The sequence below is a fragment of the Narcine bancroftii genome, chromosome 3 (genome assembly GCF_036971445.1).
Source record: "Narcine bancroftii isolate sNarBan1 chromosome 3, sNarBan1.hap1, whole genome shotgun sequence".
Lineage (NCBI taxonomy): Eukaryota > Metazoa > Chordata > Chondrichthyes > Torpediniformes > Narcinidae > Narcine > Narcine bancroftii.
Window position 1 is genome coordinate 219,721,387 of NC_091471.1, and position 19,343 is coordinate 219,740,729.

General features: G+C 41.4%; 1 protein-coding gene across 4 annotated transcripts in view; it reads left to right on the forward strand.

Annotated features, from left to right (window-relative positions):
* LOC138758139 (protein transport protein Sec24B-like) overlaps positions 1 to 19,343 on the forward strand; it is a 188,229-nt gene that overhangs the window by 93,418 nt on the left and 75,468 nt on the right. For all 4 annotated transcript variants that reach the window (XM_069926651.1, XM_069926650.1, XM_069926652.1 and 1 more), the window contains 5 exons: positions 6,276 to 6,378; positions 8,399 to 8,525; positions 16,304 to 16,413; positions 16,626 to 16,738; positions 17,097 to 17,215. In XM_069926651.1, coding sequence (XP_069782752.1) covers positions 6,276 to 6,378; positions 8,399 to 8,525; positions 16,304 to 16,413; positions 16,626 to 16,738; positions 17,097 to 17,215 — 572 coding nt within the window. The remainder of the gene's footprint in view (positions 1 to 6,275; positions 6,379 to 8,398; positions 8,526 to 16,303; positions 16,414 to 16,625; positions 16,739 to 17,096; positions 17,216 to 19,343) is intronic.

Sequence of the window (19,343 nt, forward strand, 5' to 3'; positions counted from 1 at the left end):
AGCTGCCTCTGCTGGAATTTTGAGCAGCCAAAGAATTGCTGGAGGAACTTAGCAGGTCAGAACCTTGGATGCTCTCTGAACTGCTGAGTTCCTCCAGCAATTCTTTATCTGAAATTGAATAAATTCTTCAGTTAAGTCTTAATGAGGATGATACAAATAACTTTCCAGGAATTCTTGGGGTCTGAGGGACGAGTGTGGAGGAGGAGTTGTCGGAAATTGGATCAGTCATGAAATTATATGGTAAATTGATGGCAATATAAGTGGATAAATTCCTAGGGCTTAATACCGACAGGAGGGAAGGAGTAGAAGTGGGCGAGCGACTGACTGACCGATGGACGGGGGAGAGGGAGTGTGATGGGCAAGCGGCCAACTGACCGACAGACAGGTGGGGAGGAAGCGGGCAGTTGAGAGACTGACCTACTGACAGGAGGGAAGGTGTGGGCAGGCAATTGACAGATGGGAAGGGAACCTTTATTCTTGTGAGTGCCAAAGTCATCATTTAGGGGCGGGATTCCCCTAAATTACCAGGCAGGGTAAATTCCCAGGAATTTGGACCATGGTGTGCAAGGCCCGGGAGGTCCTGAATTCCTGGTAATTTCTCCAGATAAAGTAGAGTCACAGCTTGTCTGCAGGGTGTGTGAAAATGATTAGTGATTATTTTCCAACATTCCAGATCAGTTGTTTCGATTGGAAGGTTGCTAATGTGCCACCACTTTTTAAGAAAAGAGGGAGAAAAAAATCCAAGGAATTAAAGACATTTGGCTTGACTTCATCAAAACTGGGAGTGTGGAGAAATGCAGCTCGTGGAAAAAAGACAAGGATGAAGGAGTACAACAGGGGCCCATGTGGATTAGTAAACCAAGCAGGCGTGAACCATGATGGACAAAGGCAGGAGATTAGTCGGTGTCAGATAAAGGAGGAGAGAAACAAGGAAAACAAAGGGTCCAGTGGAGGAAGACGAGTCATAGTGGGTTGTGTTCAGGGTGGAATCTGATACAAAGAGAAGGTTACAATGATGATATAAAAGAGAGGCCAAGTGGAGCCGAATGGAGGAGAGAGCAGAAGAATCCAGTGGGTAGATGGGAACAGAAACTGATGGAACCAAAGAGGAGGGAGTATGAGAATGGGTGGAAGGGTAGGTGGGAAAGGAAACAAAAAAGAAGGAAAGGGTAAGAGTGGAAGGGTTGTGAACAAGATAGAGGATATTCATTAGGTGAAACTAGGAAATTCTTGACATTTGGCTGCAAGAGAAATATGAGTCGTCATTCCTCTGGACCTCACCCTGGCTGTGAAGAAGGTCAGGACAGACAGGCTGTTGTGAGAAGGGAAGTTGAAATGACATGCAACTGGAAGCTCAGGATTGCCAATACAAAAAGGGTGTGTTAGATGCTCATCAAAACGGTGGCCAGGTCTCACCAATGTACAAGAAGCTGCATCAGGAGCACAAGATTTAGTTGATGAGGTTAGAGGAGGTGCACGTGAATCTATGCGTCAATGTGGAAGGGCTGTTTAGGCCCCCCCCCCCCCCCGCCTCAGATGGAAGTGTGTGGCACTTACTGCAGTTGTAGGGAAATGTATCGCAGGAGAGGTGGGTGGGGAGCGAAGAACAGAGAAAAGACTCACATGCTCTATGTTTCCTGTAGAGCTAGGGATTTGATTTTTTTCACTTAGACATACAGCATGGTAACAGGCCATTTTGGCCTACACGTCTGTGCTGCCCAATTTGCATCCCATTAACCTACCTTCCCCCCCCCCCCCCCCCCCCCCGGTACGTTTTGAAAGGTGGGAGGAAACCAGAGCCCCCAGAGAAAGCCCACGCAAACATAGGGAGAACGTACAACTCCATACAGACAGTGCGGGCGGGATTTGAACCCCAGTCCAGTCCCAAGCACTGGGGCTGTAAAGGTGTGGCGCTAACTGCCACACCAACCGTGCAAGCTAGGAGGTAGGATGAGGGAAATAGCTTCTTCCTGCAGCCTGTGAGATTGACAAAACAGCATCTTGTAACCATTTTAAAATACTCATATTTATTGAACATTTTAGCTTGTGTATATTTCAGTATGTGTGTGCATTATTGTCTGGAGAAATGCTGTTTCATTTACTTGTATATTGTATGGACATTCAGATGATGATGAGCTTATATAGTCTGAACCTAACCCAGTACCACCATCCATCTCTTCCTCTGTTACATTGATGACCGCATTGGCACTGCTTTGTGTATCTGAGCAAAAATCATAAATTTTATCAAAGCCACCAATCTCCACCTACTCTAAAATTCTCTGGGACTCGTTCTGACACTTCTCTCCCCTAACTAGATCTCCCTTCTCCTCTTGAGGAGATGCAATATGCTGACATTAACTACAAATCCACTGATTCCCACAGCTATCTCAAATACTCCATCTCCTATAAGGATACCATCTCATTCCTCAGTTTATCTTCTTCACTGCATCTAATCTCAAGATGAGCTTTCCATTCCTGGACAGCTTCCCCTGTTTCTTGGACTCTATCCCTTCCCCCCCCCCCCCCCCCCCACCCAGTCAGAACAGGGATAGGGTTCCTCTTTTCCTCACCTTTCACCTCTGCATTCAGTACATCATCACTGTAATTTCTCCCAGCTCTAATTACATCCCACCCCCTAGACCTTTTCACCCCCTTTCACCTTTCATATGGATCACTGCTTCTGTGACTCGCTTGTCACCTTCACCCTCCCCACCCACCTCTTCATGACCCTTGGTCATTTTTCCTGGAACCGTAGGTGGTGTAACACTTTTACCTCTCCGCCCTCACTACCATCCATGTACCCAAACAACCCTTCCATGTGAAGCAGATTCACATGCTCCTGCACTAACTAACTTCAGTTGTGCTCTTCGTGTAGCTTCCCTTACATTGTTGAGACCAAACGCAGACTTGTGGATCGTTTTGCAGAGCATCTATGCTGTATTCATACTGGCTATCCTGAACTCCTAGTTGCATAACTCCCTTTCCTATTCCCATATAAACTTTCTGCCTGGGCCTTCTCCTCTGCCAGAATGAGGCGCAACATAAACTAGCAAATCAATACTTTGCATTCTGCCTGGGCAGTCTGCAGCCGAATGGAATGGACATAGTATTTTCTAATTTCAGGTAATGATCCCCTCCTACTGTACCACTTCTGCTTTTTCCCTTTCACTCCCATCTTTTGTCTACTTTCCACCTATCCCGTCACAGGTTTTCCACCCATCTCATCCCCCTGCCTCTTTGATTCCCTCCTCTACCCAGTGGATTTTTACGCTCTCTCTCTCCACCACCCTTTGATTCCACCACCTCTCTCTTCGTACCACCATTGCTTTCATATCAGATTCCAGCATTGGTGGCCTTTTTCATCTGATCACCCAGTATGACTCATATTCCTCGATCTGACCCCTTTGTGTTTCTTGCCTCTTAATTTGGCATCTGCCAATTTACTGCCTCTGTTCACCATGTTCCCCCTCTCCCTGGTTCACCAATCTCACAAGTCCATGTCCTGCTCCTTCTACCCTGTCTTCCTTATACTAGCTTCTCTTCGTTTACATTCCCAGTCTTGATATAGGGTTCTAGCCCAAAATGTTAATCATGCCTTTCTTCCCACTAGAGCTGCTTGACCCATTGAATTCCTGTTGCAGATTGTGTTTCAATATAGCAGGTAACATAATGATGTGAATAGAAAACAGGCAGGAAGGAGACAGTGCTTGTGGGTCCTTTTCAGATTGTCATGCAATACCAGAGAGGCATCACAGATTCAGTGCATGGTCCATTGCTATTTATATTGATGATTCAGATGAAGGAATTGAACATGATAGCTCTAAGTTTGCAGGTAACTATAAAGGTGGCAGTGTGAACTATGACGAAGACTCCCAGAGGATGTAGGCTTCATTGGAGAATGGGCAAATGCAGTATAACTAGACAAATGGTGGCAATAACAGGCAGGCAGATTATCTGAATGCTAACAAACAATGAACAGGTGAGGTGTAACGAGACCTGGGTGTCATGATGCATCAGTCATTGAAGCTTGCAATGCAGATACAGCAGGTGGTGAAGAAAGCAAATGGCATGGTGATCTTTATTGTGAGAGGTTTTGTATATGAAAGCAGGGAGGTCTTACTGCAGTTGTATGGAGCCTTGGTGATGCTGCACCTTGAGTATGTATACTTTTGGTCTCCAAATTTGACGAAGGACGATCTTGCTGTTCATTGAATGCAGCAAAGGTTCACTAGATTGATTCCTGCCTTTTCAGGACTGACATATGAAGAAAGACTGTTCGGATTGGGGTTATACTCATTGGAATTTAGATGCATAAAAATTCTGACAGGACTAGACTGATTAAATGCAGGAAGAATGTTCCTGATGTTGGGGAATTCCAGAACAAGGGGGTCTCAGTCTAAGAATAAGTGACGATGAGGTGAAACCTCTTCACTCAGTTTTGTGAACTTGTAGAACTTCACACCAAAGAAAGTTGTTGAGGTCAATTTGTTGGCTATAATCAAAAGGGATTTGGAAGTGGCCTTTAGGGTTAAAGAGATCAAGAGGTAAGGAAGAAAGCAAGAATAGGGTACTGAAGTTGCATGATCAGCAATGATCATATTGATTGGTGGTGCAGGCTCAAAGGGCTGAATGGAATACTCCATGTTTTCTTTGATTCTGTTCTATGAAACGGACTTCCCAGGTAAAATGTGATTTTAAAAAAAATTGACTCCCAGTGTAATTACAATAATGTTAGTATTAAGTAACTGCTATGTTCAAGATGATTGTTTTTGGGAGTGAAATTTTTTAGTGCTGCACAAAACCAGATAATTTAATCATAGAAGGTTTCATTCAGGGCTATAAATTTATAGTTGAAATATTTGATTTGAAAAGTGAAAAAAAAACATTATTCCTGCAATCCTGTTGTTCAAACAGGAGTTTACCTCAGTCGAAAGTAAATCAGCCTTTACACAAAAGTTGTGTCATGCATGAGAATTTGATCCACACTGTTCATGTTATCTGCACATGTATTGTTTTTTCTGACCCGTCATTGTCCAATCTTCAAATTGGATCAGTCATAACAGAAAACCCCTTGGAAACTGAGATCCTGATTTAAAGTTTGGCCTTCAACTCTGGGACGAGTTTCAGTCAAGTATGGGTGAACTGGAATGTTTTTAATATATAATGTGATAGAATATTTGTAGATATATTTGGGAGATAAATCGGTAAAATTAGAGTAGGTTACATACAGACACACATTTTAAAACATCTTATTTGAAATACTGAATAATTCATATTCATTGACTTTACAGAAAGTATGGAGAATGCTATGCACATTTCACAAGTAGGTGCTAATTGAAATGATGTCACAAAATGAATGGGCTGCAGTCACTGGCTGTGGAAAGCTCTTTGCAAGGGTTTTGACAGAGTGCACAGAAAGGTCACACCTGGGTTCTTGTTTAGCTAAAAACAGCAGATGGGAGCAGAAGACACTCCTATTGTTTGCTGGAGAAGGTGGGAGGTTTTGTCAAGTGAGTGTGTGAGTGAGAGAGAGAGAGAGAGAGGAGGGAGGGAGGAAGGGAGAGAGAGAGAGAGAGAGAGGAGGAAGGGAGAGAGAGAGAGAAATTTTACACACACATGCACTTAGAATTAGAAGAGGGTTAAGTTGGGTTAAGTTAATAGAGAAAAGTTAAAGTTTGATTCTGTTTTCATGTTTAAAGATAATTAAAAACAACTTTTGCTTAAGAAACTACTTGTCTTGGTGAATTTCTATTGCTGCTGGGTTTTTGGGTCCTTTGGGCTCGTAACAATATCCATTGTGTTTTTTATTAAAATCTTCTGCAATAAATAAGTTTCAGCTCAGGTCGTACTATATACAAAAGGTTATCTCATTGGGAATGATATTTGAGCAGAAGGAGTGGTTAAAGTTTAATAAAAAAACATATTGAGTTTAATTAAAAAAACATTTTGAGTGATGTATTCTTAAGTCTTGGTGCTGAAGTAGCAGGAAGGGAGAGATTTTTACACTGCACCTAATTGTACTGGTACTAACACAAGAAGTTCATTGAAGAGTGTCTCATTCTCCTTCACTAATAATCATTAAACTAAATCTACTCTGTATGTATGAGTGAATATGGAGCAAGTTTATCGACACTCTACAGTATACGTAGCATAAACAGTACTTTAGAAAAATAATGTGAGCATATAAACTGAGTAAGATGTATTTTCCTGGAATTTATTCCATAATGGTGAAGTGCATGATTTTTATTGATTTGATGTTGTTTTCTTTATCTCAGCTTATTCCGGTGCACCCTGATGAATGTTCCTCAGACCCAGGCTTTGCTGAATAAAGTAAAACTTCCTTTTGGATTATTACTTCATCCCTTCAGAGACCTGACGGTAATTTTATTTAGTGTCTGTAATGATGTTCCACATCCTATGATATCTCTCAGGATGCAATTGTTGGTATTCAGATTCTTCTGTGCAAAACTGCTACTGCTAATATATTGTTATCAACAACACAGTTAGTGTTGCAGTTAGTTCAATGCTATTACAGAGCAAGTAACCTGTGTTCAAATTCAACGCTGCCATTAAGAAGACTACATTTTTCCTGTGTCTGCGTGAATACCTGTATTTATAAATATTTGAAATTATTTACAATACTTAGTTACAGAATACTGTTCATCAATCTCACAGCCAGCAGGAAGAAGCTATACTTTGATGGTACTAGGTCACAGATATTGTGTGCTGGATGTAAAGGGACTTCTATAATTCTTTGAGCCCTATTTCAGCAATGCTCCCAGTGAATGTCATCATGAGAGGAAAGGGAGACCCCAGTGATATTCTTGACCATTTTGATGATCCTCTGAAATGACTTCCTGAGCTACCATACCACACAATGATGCAGCCAGGCAGGACACTCTCAATTGTGGCCCTGTAAAATGTCTAAAATTTCAAGATGAAGGCCGGTAGTCTTGCCCTTCTCAACCTTCTTAGGAAGTGTTGGTGTTTGGTACGAGAAGAAATCAAATTTCAAGTCCTTTCACTGAGCATTTATTATTGATTTTAACCAAAGGAACATATTAAAGTTTTGCAGAGTTCCTTATTCAGCAGTAAAATTGTTGATTAAAACCATTGCTGCTTACTGAAAGGAATATTGTGCCAAATAGTAATGTCCTGGAGAGTGTTGCTCATCAAAGAGACTTAGGAATACATAGTTCCATTAAAATGGTGTCACAGGTACACAGTGAGGTGAAGACATCATTGAGTACACTTGGCTTTGTCAGCCAGGGTATTGAGTACAGGAGCAGGGACATCATGTAACTCCTGTACAAAATGTTGGTGAGACCATATTTGGAATATTGTGTGGAGTTCTGGTCAACCAGCTGTAGGAAAGATATCATTAAACTAGACAGGGTGCAGAGGAGAATCACAAGAATTGGTGATCTTGCATTATAAGGAGAGCCTGGATGGGCTGGGACTTCTTTGCTTGAAAAAAAAGAAAGCTTATAAAGTCATGAGGGACACAGAAAAGATATAAACAGTCCCTCTGTTTTCCATCAGGGGTGAATCTAAAAGTAGAGAGTATTTACTTCAAATGAAAGGGGAAAGATTTAAAAGGGATCTGAGGGACTCCTTACTGAGGACAGTGAGTGCATGGAGGGAGTTACCAGAGGAAATGGTAGATGCGGATATAAATTTAAAATTGAAAAGACATTTAGGTTGGTATATCAACAGAAGGAGGTGGGCAGCTTGGAGACAAATGGCTACCCAACTAGCTTCAGTAAACAACCTGATGTGCATAGAGAAGATTGGCCAAAAGTTCTGATTGTGTACTCTAAAATTTTGACAATAGGTTCGACAGGCAAATTACAACGAAACCAACTTTTCATGAATCTTTTGGTCAGCTTCATGCCTTCTTTTCTGTTGTTGGTCATAGCATTTAGTCAAATGATTATTCCTAATCAAGCTGAACTATGAGGGGCCTTTTGTAATTATCCCTATTGTTACCCATTTTGATAATAAAAGAAAGAAAACCTGGATGAAAAGCAAAATCCTATGGATGTGGAAACGCTTAAATAAAATCAAAAGTCTGGAAGTAGTCAGCAAGCCTGGCAGCTGATAGTTAACGAGTTAATATTTACAGCTGATGATCTTTTGAGTTTTTCATCCTTTAAAAGCCTTCAACGTGGTAAGTGACCCATCCCAGGACATTTGGTGATATGCGGCCGTTGCAACCTATTGCAGCAGTGTAGCATAAAATCTAAGCAAGAGAAAGCAAGATGATGGTCCAAAAGGTCTTTGTGCATGTGTCTAATTGTGTTATATAATTCTCTTTTTGGATATTAACTGAATATATTTATTGAAAAAAGTTATAATTTTTACTCAAGAGTAATAACTGGTTTTGTTGATGATTCAGCACTTACCTGTGATTACGTCCAGCACCATTGTCAGATGTCAATCCTGCAGGACATACATTAATCCATTTGTATCATTCTTTGATCAACGGAGGTGGAAATGCAATTTGTGTTATCGGGTTAATGATGGTAAGTTACAAATATGAGATAACTGGAATTATTTGAACATATAAAAGATCTAAGTGTGTGAAAATAAAAGTTCAGTTTTACAATTGAGCTTATCAAAACTCACAAAGTACTGGAGAGATTTATTGAGGTTGTAACAGTGTTTCCATTCTACAAGCAGCACAAACCACAGAAGTGGTAAGACCGTCTCTCTTTAGCCGTTTTCAGGTGTTCTGATAGAAGATTAGGCACCTACAGGCGCGGCTAGAGGAGTTCAGCTAGCACGTTTAGGTGGCCACGGAATGGACGGCTTTCTGGTACCTAAACGTGCCAGCTGACTGCTAGCTGTCTAGCAGCGAAACCGGCTACTCCAGACAGATGTCTAGTCCCGCCCACGCTGACCTCACGTCATAGCAGTGCGTCAAGGCATGCCTGACAAACAGCTCAGGCATGACTCGACTCCCACTGCCGGACTCCCCCCACCCTCGCCCACATGACTCCCGCTGCCGGTCTCCCCCCACCCTCACCCGCCCGACTCCCACTGCCAGTTCCCTCCCACCCTCATCCGCTCGACTCCCGTTGCCGCTGCCGGTTTCTCCCTCCCACCCTCGCCCGCCTGACTCTCGCTGCCAGTTCCCCCCCCCCCCACCTTGCCCGCCCAACTCCTGTTGCCGCTGCCAGTTTCCCCCTCCCACCCTCGCCCTCCTGACTCCTGTTGCCGCTGCCGGTTACCCCCCACTCTCGCTCGCCCGACTCTCGCTGCTGCTTCAGGGGTGGGGGGAGGGAGACCGGCAGTGGGAGTCGGGTGGGCGAGGATGAGGGGGGAGACCGACAGCGGGAGTAGGGCAGGTGGAGGGGTGAGGGGGGAAGACCGGCGTCAGGCGGGAGAGGTTGGAGGGGCAACTGGCAGCGGCAGTCGGGTGGGGGTGGAGGGGGGGGAGACCGGCAGCGGGAGATGGTGTGAAATAAAATTTGAAGAAGTCTACTTTTGTCTGGCTTCCTTCTCCATGGAGTTGATGGCTGATGACGTCACCATGACATCATCAGCCTGTCCCCTGGCAGCCCGGCCGCTTTCAGCTGCCACAATCGATACTCCGAGCCAGCTAGTTATACCTCTCAGAGAAGGGTGAAGGGTTAGGTGAGAAACCTTCCTGGCTGGCTTTTCCAATTTCAAATGGCCACCCGACAGCCTCACAGGAGTACTCTGTGTGGCTTTACAGTCAGGCTTTGTGGCCACCGGAAAGTGGCTTTTGACTATTGTTTACAATTACTAAAGCAACTAAAACAGTTCAAATTCTTGACAATAGGAAAGTCTCCAGATGCTGCAACTGTAGAGTAATAAACCAAAGTGCTGGAGAAACTCAGCAAGTCACACAGCATTCATATGAAGCAAAGATAGAAAACCAACAGTTCGGGACTGAGCCCTTCGTATGGTGTGAGCAAAAAGCAGGCAGACGCCAAATAAAAAGATGGGGGAAGGAGGGAAGAAGGGCCAGGTGGAAGAGCATAGGCCAACAGGTGGATCGGGATGGGAGAGCAGAAGAGAAAAAAGCTGACAAATGATAAAGGAGAGGGGGTAGCTCTGAATGGAAAGGGAAGGGGGTGGGGAGATGGAGGAAAGGACACAGGGATAGGAAAAAAGGGATGGGGGATGAACCTAACAGAAACAGGAGAAGTCAAAGTTAATGCCATCTGGTTGAAGGTTGCCCAGACAGAATATTAAGTGTTGTACCTCCAATTTGCAGGTGGCCTCAGTTTGACAGTGAATGAGGCAGTTGTGGAATTCAAATAGTTGGCCACTGAGAGGTCTCCGTTATTGTTGTGTTCAGAGCAAAGGTGCTCATTTAAATGGTCTTCCAGTCTGCAGCAGACTACAACTGGAGCACATGATTATTTATTTAATTTTTATATACAGCATGGTAACAGGCCATTTAGACGCACAAGTCCATGCCACCCAATTTACCTAGACCCTGGGGAAAACCCATGTAGACACGGGGTGAATGTACAAACTCCTTACTGACTGCTTGAGATTCAGACCCTGGTCCTGATTGTTGGCGCTGTAAAGGCATTGCGCTAACAGCTTCACTATCTGTGTCACCCACCACGTGCTGCCTCTATGCAGAAGATGGCCCCGATAGATTCACAAATGAAGTGTTGCTTTACTTGAAAGGGCTGCTTGAGGCCTTGAATGGCAGTGAGGGAGGATGTGTAGGCATGTGTAGAATTTCCTGTGGTCATAGAAGTAGGTGCTGAGGGGGTCAATTTGTGGGACGGGATGAGCGGACCCTGTGGAAAACGAGGAGGAGAGGGAAGATTTGTCTGGTGGTGGGATTCATTTGTAGGTGGCATAAATTGCAGAGGATAATGTAGAATTCAGAGGCTGGTAGGGTGAAGGGTTAGGGCAAGGTTAAATCCTGACCTTGTTCCATCTCGGGGCAGAGTGACCCAAGAGAGATATGCGGAAAATAGAAGAGGTGTGCATAAGGACTGAGTTGATGGCAGTAGAGATGAAGCCACAATTCTTTTCAAATAGGAGGACATCTTAGATGTTCTGGAATGGAAAGCCTCATCCTGGATAATGACTGAGGAGAACAGAGAATGGAATCCTTACAGGGGACAGAGTAATTGAAGTAACTGCAGGAGGTGGTGGGTTTGTAAAAGTGTCTGCAGAGAGTTTGTCACCTAAGATGGAAACAGAGGGATCGAGGAAGAGGAGATGAAATGAATTTAAGATCAGAGTGAAAGTTAGCAGTGAAGTGAATAAAGTTGACGAGCTCATCCTGGGAGCATGAAGAAAGCACCACTGTAGCAAACAAGGGTTCTTTTCCATAGGGTACTGGCACCATTAATGACATGTGAAGGAGCTTTGATTCAGGGATTGGCACCACTTGATTTGGAGTGTGATCAATCTACCAAAAAGATTAGATGTATCTAGATATCAAACACTAAATTCAAAAGAAAGGATCTTATTCAGTGGAAATATTTCTGAAAATTTGCAAAATGTAAAATAAGTAATTGTCAAATAAAATACAGTAACTGTAAATGTAAAGAACCAATGGTTGTTGCATTTTTAAAGGACTGGGAAATTCAATTTTAATCAAGATAATAGGAATTAATTTATTGTCATATATAATGACAATGTACCTGAGCCAGAAATTTTGCTTGCTGCAGTCAAACAGGTACCTATTAAGAAAAAATAAAATATTAAACTGATGAATTAAAAGAGGCAATAAATATACAAGAGAGCTCATAAATATTCACAGTAATCCTACAGCAAAAAACAAAACTTGCAATAGTGCAGATAGCCCATGATTGGTATAGAAAAGGGAGTTTGAATCATCTGATAGTTCTTGGAAAGAAACTGTTCTTTAACATAGAGATGCATGTTTTCAGGCCTCTGTATCTTCTGCCTGAAGGTAGTAATGAGAGGGGGTTGTGACCAGGGTGATGGGGTCCTTTATGATGTTAGCTGCTTTCTTGAGGTAACACCTAGTCTGGATATCTGCAATGAATGGAAGGTCAACGCTTGTGTTGGACCTGACTATGTTTTCTACCTTCTGCAGCCTTCTGCATTCCTGAACAATTGTACTGCCAAATCAGGCTGTGATGCAACCATTCAGTATACTTTCCACGCTGCACATGTTTGATAGTGTATCTGATGATATGCCAAATCTCTTCAAGCTCTTGAGAAAATAGAGGCTCTGGCTTGTCTTCTTCAATATGCTGGCTCTATAAAAAGTCTTTCATGATGCATACTCCCAGGAATTTGAAGGTTCTGACTCTCACCACCTCCTTCCCATCAAAGCAGACAGGTGGCTCGCTCTCTCCTTCCTAAAACCAACAATTTGCTCCTTCGTCTTGGTGATGTTGAGAGCAAGATTGCTGTTACCAGATTCGCGATCTCCATCCTGTATTCTGATTCATCATTTTCAGCTACTTGGCTGACATTCAAACAAAAAAATTGTATATGTTTAAATAACCTGAAGTATGAAAGTTGGGAAGGAACGAATGATCCAAAGGAAAATAACCAGGATGATAAATAGATGACATTTGACAAACTCATTCCAATTTTTTCCCTTCCTGCACCACATATTAAGAGTGGTTATTTTTCAGATTTCTTTTACTTGCATTTTTTAAAAGTTAATTTTATAATTTGTAATTTCACTGTTAAAGTATCAAGGTTTGCTGTAAAATTATAAGTAGCTTCTTGTCTGACTGAATTAGCCACTGCTTTGGCAAGATTTGGATGATTGCCATAATTATTACTGCACAGTTTTGCAATGCATTAGTCAGATATTCAATTATATCCTTGGTGCATGAGGGAAGAAATAGAGGAGCAAGAAAGTGGTGGTGAATTATGCAGGAAAAAAATGTTTTAATTGTGGTACATGAAGTAGTAAATCAGAGGAGATATGGTAGATATTATCTCCCTACAGGGCAAGTAGGGTAAATAAGATTATTTGAAAATGCTATAATTCACCAATCTAATAATTTTACAAAAAAAGATCCAAGCAACAGAATAAGGGCAAAATGGAGATTTGGAAAGATACTAGATATTATCATGGAATAATGCTATAATATGAGAAGAATCAACCTCAATGGAAAAGCCTCCCCCCTTAACTTTTATTTGCATACCTGCTCACTTTTTTCCATATCTCAATGAAAGGCTCAAGCCCAAAATGTCAGTTATGTATTTTTATCTTTTCTATATAAAGGACATCATTTGACCAGCTGTGTTTCTCCAGCATTGTGTCTTTACTCTTTACCAACCTCTTTGTGTCTTCATTTCAATTTGGTTGAGATGTAGTAATGTGTGTTGCTTTTGTACACCATCAAACACATCTCTTCTTCTCTCCGCCTTCCGCAAGGACCACTCTTTCCTTGACTCCCTCGTCCACTCATCCCTTCCTACCAATCGCCCCCTTGGTACCTACACCTGTAACCACAGGAATTGCTACACTTGTGATCTACTACATTTGGTGCACCCGTTAAGCCCTCCTCTTCATCGGAGAGATGGACGCAGACTCTGAGATTGCTTCGTTGAGGACTTTCACTCTTTCTGCTGTAATAGTGGGTATCTCTCACTGGCAATCTATTTCAATTCTCTGCCAATTCCTGTGCTGACATGTTTGTCCATAGTCTCATGCACTGCCAAATTGAGGCCATCTGCAAAATGGAGGAACTAAACCTGATGTTCTGTCTGGCACCCACCAACCAGATAGCATTAACATTGACTTTGTCGCAGTCACGTACTTACCTTCATTGGGAGCAGTGCTGATCGCTGCTGATGACATAAGCGATGTGACGCACAGGAGTAATGGCATGCATGCACGGGTGCGATCAACGTCATTATACAGGTGATGGATCTCAGACGCAGGAGGAGGAGAGTGAGAGAATCAGGATCACCCGTGTAGCAGTAAGCAAATGAGAAGGTCAGAGGGGTTTGGCTGGGTGGTGTTTGGGGAATTGAGGAATGCAATGTGGTATCTAGTGAATAATAAAAGAAAGTTGACTTCATGGAGTGCTGAAAGAAACAAGTGAGTTTATTTTTTTATTTTATAGCTGTGGTAAATCAGTGCCGTTACAAGTGGTGACCCCGTGAATTCGCGGTACCTTCTAATTTAAAATGGATAATGATGAGGATAAACCCCTTATAGGAGCAATTGGGGGGAGCAAAATGAAGATTCCTCCTCCCCCCCCCCCATCATTTTATTAATAATACACCAGAATGGTTTATAATCCTCAAAGAGCATTTTTCTGCCCTCAGTGTGACAAGTCAGAAGACAAAGTACGGTTTACTTGTGGAGTGCTTCCAGAGCAGATTGCCTGTGAAGTAAAGGATGTCCTAGTGGATCCAGATGGTAATTTCTCATATGACATACTTAAGTGGCTATTCTGCAGCTATCTAGGGAGACTGGTATTGCCCCATTTACAAGCTGATGACAGTCTTGGCCATAGGCAACCGTCACAGTTGCTGAGAAGGTGGCGCAGGCTAGCTGGAACAGATTTTTGGAATCAGAGGTTCCTTTGATGTTTTCCTTGTCATGTTCAAGAGTGTCTTCTTTTCCAATCTTTTTATTGGTTTTTTGAGAAAAATAATATCAAGTACTGAGATACATATGAAATAATGTATAAGTCGAATAAAATAAAATTACAGATGGTAAACAAGATACATATAATCCATGTTACTGATAAAAAAAAGAAAAAAACACATCTATTACTAATCTAGTTTCTAAACCCAACCTTTTATATGAGCGATTACTAACAAAGTCAAGCTGATTTTGATACTAATAGGTTCTTTCAAATGTCCACCCTTGATCAGTTGGCGGTTGGCGGGTCACGCTGACCTCATTATGTCCATGGCTTCCATGTTGAAAATAGAAGGATTCCACTGCAGAGATTTTAGTGGTCCCTCCAACCATGGTCCCAATATGTCATGTGTTCTTTCGGCTGCGAATGATTCTCATATTCAAACATACGGCCAGAGGTCACTTTGGATTTCAGTCTTTTTTGGTGGGTTTTCACAGTTGGAAACATGGCAAATTCCATTTCGGGAGTAGATCTCTTGTCACATTTTTCTTTGTTGGTGGATTTGAAAAATCACTGCGTCGTGGACCACAGCTCTTGTAAGCAAGTGAGCTGCATTTGTCATCCCTCAAATATCGTCAGCCACCTGATGAGCCTTCAACCTGGCTCCTGCCCTTTTTGAGCCTTGCTCAAGAGTTTCCCTCGCCTAGTGACCCCATTGTATCGTTACACAGACATTAAACATACAGTAACCCTCCGTATAGAGACTCAGGGACTCTGGTGGTAGTGCAGGCTTGTAGATTAGCCCCAGATTGTCTTAAAATCGGAATTCGACCACATGCAAGAGTTGGGCATAGTCCGCAGATCAGACAGCAACTGGACATCTCCGTTGCATATGGTTCCAAAAAAATCTCCTGGGGATTGGGGGCCTTGTGATTATTATCATACCCTGAACAATTCTACTGTGTCTGACCAATACAGCATCCTTAATTTACAAGATTTTTTAGCAAACCTCCATGGCAAACATGTATTTACGAAAATAGATCTAATATATGCTTACTATCAGATTCCAGTTGAGCAGACAGTAGTAATTACCCCTTTCGGCATGTTTGAGTTTCAGCAAATGCAGGGTGTGCTGTCATTTACTTACCTTCGTCAGGAGGAGAGTGAGAGTGCCAGGATTGCCCATGTAGCAGTGAGCCATTGGGAAGGTCAGAGTTTGGCTGTGAGGTGTTTGGGGAGTTGAAGAATGTCATGTTGTGTCGAATGAATAATAAAAGAAAGTTGACTTAATGGTGTGCTGAAAGAAACGAGCGAGTGTATTCTTTATTTGTTTGTAAGCTGTGTCAAATCAGTGCCACTACAGATTCTCTGGTTTCCATTAGTCCCCTCCCTCGTCTCTTTCCCTGTCCCTGTGTCTCCTTTTCTCCATTTACCCACCCCCTGTCTCCTACTCTTTCCCTAAACCTTTGTCTCGTACTTTGTCGAAGGGCTCATGTCCGAACATTGGGTATATATCTTTGCTTCCTATTGATGCTGCAGGACCTGCTGAGTTTCTCCAGCACTCTTGTGTATTAACTACAATCACAGCATCTGCAGACTTTCTTTTTTCACCCCCTGTTTTTGTGCAGTGATTTGATATCATTCCTAGATTTAATTTTACCTATTCAGTGTTTTATGATGGTTGCATAGGATATTATGTTTGGTGAAACAATTTGCGTAAATTAGAATAAGAATGTACTTGTATAAATCAAATCTTTCACCTTCAATCACAGTACCTGAAGAATTTATGTATAATCCTTTGACACACTCATATGGTGAACCACATAAACGACCAGAAGTTCAAACTGCAACAGTGGAATTTATTGCTTCATCAGATTATATGGTAAAATGTTATATTTTCTAAAATCAAATTAATAGTTATCCCATTCGTCTATATTAGCAAACATTTGTTGCTTGTAGAGAGTACAGCATTGCAATCTAATTGAAAGACTTCAAAATTTACTAACAGAATTGAAATGATAAAATATGTAACTGTATTCTAAAGTTCCAAAAGTTTCCAACATCTCTTTCAATGGTCAGATATTTATTTTGCAGCTGCGACCTCCTCAACCTGCTGTCTATCTCTTTGTCTTTGATGTTTCCCATAATGCCATGGAATCAGGCTATCTCAACATTTGTTGTCAGTCATTGTTAGAAAATGTTGACAAGTAAGTCTTTTTTTTAAAGCACCCTATGGTTAAGGGTGTTGAGTATTTAAAGGGTTTGGGTGTTTAATGATTTAGTTTCAGAGAATTTGAAAGTTATGAAATTTGATATTATATGAAGTAGAAGTTCCCTTTTTAAAGTTATAATTTGCTTTAATAAGTTTTGAAAGCTCCAACCTGAAACTTCATAGAAATTAATGACAGACTTAAGAGAAAGTGCCAGAAGATAATGTGTATCATTATGCTGTATTTTCACTTTAATGGTTTGTGATTTATTAATATTGCAGAAATGTGTATTGCTGTTTTTGAAATCATTGCTGAGGTTATGTGGATGTAAAAAAAATTCATACATATATTTTAGGTTACCAGGAGACTCAAGGACCAAAATTGGATTTATTACATTTGACAACACACTTCATTTCTTCAACTTGCAGGAAGGGTTGTCACAGCCTCAAATGTTGATTGTATCTGAGATTGAAGGTACAGAATGAAACTGTCTTCTATTTGTAATTTTGTGTGGGGGACAGGGTTTGCAATGTGCCAGTAAGCTATTGTTGAGAATAGGATACAGGTATACCCTACTTTACGAATACCCGAAATATGAAAATTCACTTTTACAAAGAAAGCTGTGTTCACTTTTACTAAAAGATTTGAATAGGTTTTCGCTTTAATGAAAATAGCCTCCAATAGTAGTGAATGGGTCTTCACTTTATGGCATTTCAGCCTATGAAAGGGTTCCTAGGAATGCTCTAGTTTTGTAAAGTGGGTACACCTGTATTAAGTTAATTTAAATCTACCATTTTATTTAACTAGAAATAGGATTTTATTTTAAAACAATTTGTAGAATGATAATTCAGTTTCCAAAGGAAAAAAATACATGGATAATGTCTGCCAAAGCTATGTAATTTGTTCTTTTTAATGAATATTGCCTGGGCTGGTGATTTTTTTTTACTGGCATGATAAGTTAATTAAAGTAATCGGTCCAATTTTTGGGAGTCATATTTCTGCCCATGGATATGCATGAGAACTGACAGGATGTTGATAAAGGAATGAAAAGTTGATTAAATATTATAAAGAAAGTCAAGAAGTACAGGGGCGGGGGGGGGGGGGTGGGGGAGAGGCGCAATGATTCTTGACTCTTTATGGTTGAGAGTGAATTGATGTCCAACCACCATTGCTAAAAGTTAGTCTGTGATTTGGAGGGAATGAATTTGGAGATGGTACCAGTGAATAAAATTTCAAATTGCCTATTTATTCCCAGGATACTCCAGCATTGTCAAGCCTGCTGGAATTCCATATATCCTAAGGACTAACATTTTTACAAGATCAGCAATTACATTGGCAGTAAATCATTTAAAAAATGGGGCAGAAATTACCTCTAGTCTCGAAGTAAAAATAATACTGACCCAATATCTCCCTATAGATGTATTCTCATCATTGTTAACAGTGAAGCTGAAGGAAATCTGTTATCAGAAAACAGAGTCTTCCCATTCTTAGTACTGTAGTAAAGTGAAAAATTTACACCAGTATTTTGATGTAAACAGTAATATGTGCTCCTATTGATTCATTAGAATTGTATTTTTAACACCTTTATTAATTTACCTGGAATTTCAAGGTTTGTTGCAAATAGGTTCTTAATATTTCTGATCTTTTATGCCTTTAAAAAAATGTTATTTAAAAAGATCCATGGAAATTTATACTACTTGTACCATTAAGAATGTGACCACCAGTTCCATGCCTTACTCTTTGGAATGAATGAATACTTTTTCACGTCCTGTTTTGTAAACAATTCCCTCCTTTAAATAAATAAGTTGTCATCAATTTCCTCTTCAAACAAAAGTTCTTGTGGACCACCCCCATCCCAATCATCATCTCACCAATTCCACTCTGAAGTCCTTGAATTTGTTTTTGTCTTCCAAATCTCTAAGCCTTCTTGCTATAATTTGCTTTGAATCTCTCCCTGTAAGTTTCTACTCTCCACATAAACTCCCGTAACTTTTTGAGTAAATAGGGCTTGACCAATATTGCAAACCTCAGCAACTGTGATTTTTTTTTCCACCTCGTCAATTCAAAACAATTCACCTCTCTAAAAGAAATCTGATTCTACTTTCAGAATTTTCTTACTATGCTTTAAGACTCTGGCTTTTGCATCTTCATTTTCCTCATCTACCTGGTCACCTGCTGTGGTTTGTGAACAAAAGGTCAGGTGCCACCTCCTACACTGAATCCTGTAAGGATGCCATCTCTTTCTCTCATTTCCTCCACCTTCTCTGAATCTGCTCTTTAGATGAGGCCTTCCATTCCAGAAATATCTGAAATTGCCTCCTTTATCAGGGGGTTTTGTTTTTACCATGATCATTGCAGCCTCCTCCCACATTTCCTCTTTTTTTGGAGTTCTGCTCGCAACCCCCTTTCCTCCAACAGGACAGGGAAACAGTTCCTCTTGTTCTCACCTTTCACCCTGCCAGCTCCGCATTCTGTGACATTTATGCCAGCTGCAACTCGACCCTACAACCAGCTACACCTGCCCCCTCTGCGGGAATTATTCATTCTGTGACTCCCTTGTCCACTTACCCTTGCTCACCTCTCCATGATCCCCCTAGTGCTT